Source organism: Bombina bombina, chromosome 3, assembly GCF_027579735.1.
Source record: "Bombina bombina isolate aBomBom1 chromosome 3, aBomBom1.pri, whole genome shotgun sequence".
In the NCBI taxonomy this organism is placed as follows: domain Eukaryota; kingdom Metazoa; phylum Chordata; class Amphibia; order Anura; family Bombinatoridae; genus Bombina; species Bombina bombina.
This window is the reverse complement of record NC_069501.1, coordinates 406,468,740-406,474,359: the sequence shown is the minus strand read 5'-3', so window position 1 is coordinate 406,474,359 and position 5,620 is coordinate 406,468,740. Positions and strand designations below refer to the sequence as shown.

At 35.4% G+C, this 5,620-nt stretch overlaps 1 protein-coding gene across 1 annotated transcript; it reads left to right on the top strand.

Annotated features, from left to right (window-relative positions):
• Positions 1-1,558: 1,558 nt before the first annotated feature.
• Positions 1,559-5,387, top strand: LOC128652364 (olfactory receptor class A-like protein 1). Its single transcript, XM_053705303.1, has 3 exons — positions 1,559-1,612; positions 3,147-3,968; positions 5,247-5,387. Exons 1-3 carry the CDS (start codon positions 1,559-1,561, stop codon positions 5,385-5,387), a joined length of 1,017 nt encoding a protein of 338 aa, XP_053561278.1.
• The last annotated feature ends 233 nt before the right edge of the window (positions 5,388-5,620 follow it).

Here is a 5,620-nt window from a genome sequence, read left to right as displayed (position 1 = left end):
TGGGTTTTAATGTTGGGGGGGGTTGTATTTTTCTTTTACAGGCAAAAGAGCTGAACTTTTTGGGGCATGCCCCCACAAATGGCCCTTTTAAGGGCTGGTAAGGTAAAAGAGCTTTGAACTTTATTTAATTTAGAATAGGGTAGGGCATTTTTTTATTTTGGGGGGTTTGTTATTTTATTAGGGGGCTTAGATTAGGTGTAAGTAGCTTAAAATTGTTGTAATATTTTTAAAATGTTTGTAACTTATTTTTTTATTTTTTGTAACTTAGCTTTTTTTATTTTTTGTACTTTAGTTAGTTTATGTACTTGTATTTAATTGTAGTTATTTGTAGGTAGTTTATTTAATTAATTTAATGATAGTGTAGTATTAGGTTTAATTGTAACTTAGGTTAGGATTTATTTTACAGGTAATTTTGTATTTCTTTTAGCTAGGTAGTTATTAAATAGTTAATAACTATTTAATAACTATTCTAACTAGCTAAAATAAATACAAAGTTGCCTGTAAAATAAAAATAAATCCTAAGATAGCTAGAATATAATTATTATTTATATTGTAGCTATATTAGAGTTTATTTTATAGGTAAGTATTTAGTTTTAAATAGGATTAACTTAGTTAATAATAAAAATATGATTTAGATTTATTTAATTAATATTTAAGTTAGGGGGGTGTTAGGGTTAGTGTTAGACTTAGGTTTAGGGGTTAATAATTTTATTACAGTGGCGGCGGTGTAGTGGGGGGCAGGATAGGGGTTAATAAATTTAATATAGGTGGCGACGGTGTAGGGGGGGCAGGATAGGGGTTAATAAATTTAAGATAGGTTGCGGCGGGTTCAGGGAGCGGCGGTTTAGGGGTTAAACTATTTTTTTATTTGCGGCGAGGTGCGGGATCAGCAGGATAGGGGTTAATAACTTTATTACAGAGGGCGGCGGTATAGGGGGGGCAGGATAGGGGTTACTAGGTATAATGTAGGTGGCAGCGGTGTCCGGGAGCGGCGGTTTAGGGGTTAATACATTTATAAGACTTGCGGCGGGGTCTAGGAGCGGCGGTTTAGGGGTTAATACATTTTTAATAGTTTCGGCAGGGTCTAGGAGTGGCGGTTTAGGGGTTAGTAACTTTATTTAGTTGCGGGGGGCTCCGGGGGCGCCGGTATAGGGGGTAGAACAGTGCAGTTTAGTGTGGGTGCTTAGTGACAGGCTAGCAAGAAAGCTGTCAAACAGCCGAAGAGCAGCGAGATCGGATGAGTGATAACTCTCACAGTCCGCTGCTCATCGCCCCGCGGCTTTTTGACAGCTTTTTTTGATAACTTAGGCGTATTTTTTCAGGTCCGCGGCGGCGAAGGTAGGCGAGCTTAGGCGGGCGTATTGGGCCGGCGAAGTCAGAAAAGTTGACGGCTTGATAACTACCCCCCATGGTGTCAGCTATCTATATACCATCATAGATTCAAATTACATTTAATAGCTATAATTGCCTTCCTCCATACAAGGCCTCTGGGAAAAAAAAAACCACAGGTTATGAAAATAACAGGATAATTGTAGTTCTGCAAAGGGGCCCAGATAACATGGCCCATCTCTCTAGGGTGAAACCACACCGACAACGAGAGAAAAAACTGCAGGTGGGAATAGCTGAAAAGGCTGTCTGTGCTCCACACTACACGCTGCACACTGGCCTCAGCGTGTGCTCTGCACTAGACAGCTCCTCCCACTTAACAACACCTCCTCACTCCAACGGCTTGCATTTTAGATAATCAGTGCTCACTCCTCGTTAAATTCACGTGCATGAGCTCAATGTTATCTATATGAAACACATGAACTAACGCCCTCTAGTGGTGAAAAACTGTCAAAATGCATTTAGGTTAGAGGTGGCCTTTAAGGTCTAAGAAATTAGCATATGATCCTCCTAGGTCTAGCTTTTAACTAAGAATACCAAGAGAAATTGGTGATGAAAGTAAATTGGAAAGTTGTTAAAATGACATGCCGTATTTGAATCATGAAAGTTTATTTTGGACTTGACTGTCCCTTTAAAGCTAAAATTTACTTTTCTAAAATTCTTAGAGGCACCTCTCCATACTGATAAGATTTCTTAGATCATGTTGCTGAGAGGTGAGCTTTAGATCATCAGGCCCTTGTAGAAAGAGCAATTGAAAATAAACATTTTAGCATCTGTCACTCCCACCTCCCATTGGGCTGCGGCGGATTTTTGTTATAGGTGGCGTTTTAACTGGCAAAATCAGGTATTTCAAATGGCAAAAATGTAAACCATTTTTAATACACTCTAGCAGGTAAAACTGACATTTGGGGACACAATAAAGCGTAGAAAAAATGTGCAGTATGATGTCACTTTAAGGGCATGGAAGTTAAAAGGTTTAGGAGTCTGATAAAATGTGCAATAAAAAAAAATTAAGAAGAAAGTAAACTTAAAAATTTACTTCTATTTTTGAAATTTACAGTACTCCTTGGAATTTTTTGTTAAAACCTAATACCTGCATAGGATTAGGATTGTCCAAATGACTTAAGCGTTATTGCAAACACTGAGGCCCTATATTTTTTTAACACATCTTACCAAAAGAAAGAAGGGAATTTAATAATAAAAGTAAATTGATATGTATGTTACAATTGCATGCTTTATCTGAATCAGAAATGTTTAATTTTTTATTATTCACCTTTTAGCATTGTGTTCTGCAACAGAGATTCTATTTTTATTTATATTTTAATAGTAGTCCAGCCTTGGTAACTTTATATACGGAATTATGGCTTCTGTAGTTTTACTCAACTTGTATTTATTTTTTAGATACTTACAGACAAATAAAGCCATATTGTTTGTGGTTAATTAGTGGTCAGACATATATAGCTTTGTATTATCATACAATGTACAGTATACAGTTATGTCCCCTCTTCTACAAAAAATAAGATTCAATGAGTTCCCTTAATATAATGGCATGAAAGTTACAAGGGTAGAAATTTAAAAAGACTAAGAAAAATAATCTCTTTAGAGAATAAAAAAGATCAATATTTACAAAAACTGTTACAAAAAGAACAAAATGTATAATTATATTTATGAACAATCAATTTAAAAGATAGCATCTGAAATGATTCTCAATATACTTGATTTTAAATTATTTCTCCATGTTTTTGCCATTTTTATTTCAGATTGGTGTAATGGATCTATATAAGTTGGTAAAAGTAGCAACATACAGTGGGATCACAGTTGTGGGTGTAGCTGGAAACAGTATGATTCTGGTGGTCTTTGCAATTATTACCTATCAAGAGCACAAATTAGTTGGTTCAGAGCTCATCTTAAGCCACCTCTCTCTGGCCAACCTTCTTGGGTATCTAACCAGGATCTTCCCCACAATTCTCTTTGAGATGGGCGTCAAAGGCTATATTAATGATGCTGGGTGCAAATTGACGTCAGCAATCTTCAGAGTTTTTCGTGGTATGGCCATCAGCCTTACCTGTTTACTCAGCTGCTTCCAAGGTGTTATCCTCAGCTCATCTGGCACGAGTTCTTCTATGAAAACCAGAATCCAAGAAGGAATGTCAGCTGCTATTGGTTTCCTCTATGTGATGAATATAACTGTTAACACACCATTTGCGCTGTATGCTACACCAATATTCAATACTACTGGTATAAAATATGTCTATGGACCTGGTTACTGTATTGTAGTATACCCAGACAAGGTCTCCTTTGAAGCCTCAGGCTTTGTGAGTTTTGCTCTTGACTTAGTTTTGGTTGTCCTCATGGTTCTAGCAAGTAGCTACATCCTGTGGATCCTTCATCGACACAGCAAACAAGTTAAGGGGCTCCGTAGCTCCAGTTCAAATAAAAGAGGGCCATCAGCTGAAACTCAGGCAGCACGAGCTGTGGTGACTCTGGTGACATTTTATGTCACATTGTATGGAATAGACAATACTATTTGGTTGTATCAAACTGTATCTACCCACCTCCTTGCACTAGTGACAGATATAAGGGTATTTTTCACTATGTGTTATGGTTCAGCATGCCCTTTTGTTCTAATCATATTTAATAGGAAAATAAGAAGCAAATTGAAGCCCTGGACTAAGAAATAAAATGAAATTAAAAAAAAATACAGAGTGAACAAATTTACTAATGGAGATCATATTACATCACTGGAAACTGACAGTTCTTAAAGAAAAGTGACAGATGTTTGTACTCTGATTTGGTGTTGAAGTAGAGAATGCAGCATCATAATTTGAAAACAGCCCAATAAAACTTTAATGAGACTGCAAATGTTCTAATTGAAATTCCATGAATCAAAATGTCACAGGAGTAATGAGAGAAGAGGGTTGGCATTATCTGTAACATGTGCACAAAGGTTCTTAACCCATTTGGGGCTTCACAATGTGTTGGAGATCTTTGTTTTAAGCTTAAAGGGATAGTAAACACCAAAAATATTGTTGTTTAAAAAGATAGATACTCTCTTTATTTACTATTCGCTCAGTTTTGCATAACCAACACTGTTATAGAAATATACTTTTTACCCGTAATTACCATGTATCTAAGCTTCTGCAGACTTCCACCTTATATCAGATCTTTTGACAGACTTGCATTTCAGGCAATTAGTGCTCACTCTTAAATAACTCCACTTGTGTGAGCACAATGTTATTTATATGATACACATGAACTAATGCCCTCTAGCTGTGAAAAACTGTCAAATGCATTCAGATAAAAGATTTTCCGCTACTGTACTTTGGTGAGCATAAAATGAAAATCTGAGAGCATTGTAAACTGCTGAATGTTGTTATCTTTAACAAGGGCTTAGAAATTAGCATATGAGCCTGCCTAGGTTTAGCGTTCAACTAAGAATACCAAGAGAACAAAACAAATTTGATGATAAACATAAATTAGAAAGTTGTTTAAAATTACATGCCCTATCTGAATCATGAAAGTTTAATTTGGACTTTACTATCCTTTTAAAGGGATTTCATGGAGCCAAATTCTCACACTGTAAATCACTAAATCAGTATGTACCAAGCAAGAAGCCACTTTGTAAGGGTTAAACTCCTAAGGTAAGTTTACATTGCTGGTGCAAAAAACAAGGAACAAAGCGTTAAACCATTTGTCTGGCGTAATTTGTTTTTGTATTCTGTTTTTTTTTTTACCTAGTTTACATATTTTTCATCATATTCATATAATTATGAATAATTATTGTAATACATAATATTTTAATATTTTGTATATAAAATATTCCAATGTGTTTTCTTATTTTCAAATACCATTCGTAAAAGGTGAAACGTAAAGTTAATGAAAGTCAACGACAAGATGAACTAACTTCACAAATTATCATTTTGCCTCTCCCATTGTCTTCAATGAGAGTTGACAATGACCTTCTGTCGCTGTACTTTAGTGAGCATAAATTGAAAATCTGAGAGTGTTGTAAACTGCTAATTGGTGTTATCTTTATGTCACTGTTTTTAATAACTATAAACTTATGTATATGAGTGAAACCAGCAATGTAAACTCAGCCCTAGTAAGCTACAGTGTGAAATACTAACATTTCATGTTCTAATTACTTAAAAAATCTTAATTTTTGCATTAGAATATTCCTTTAAAATAAACACAATCCAAATCTAAAATGATAACAGTGGCATTTTTATTGCAG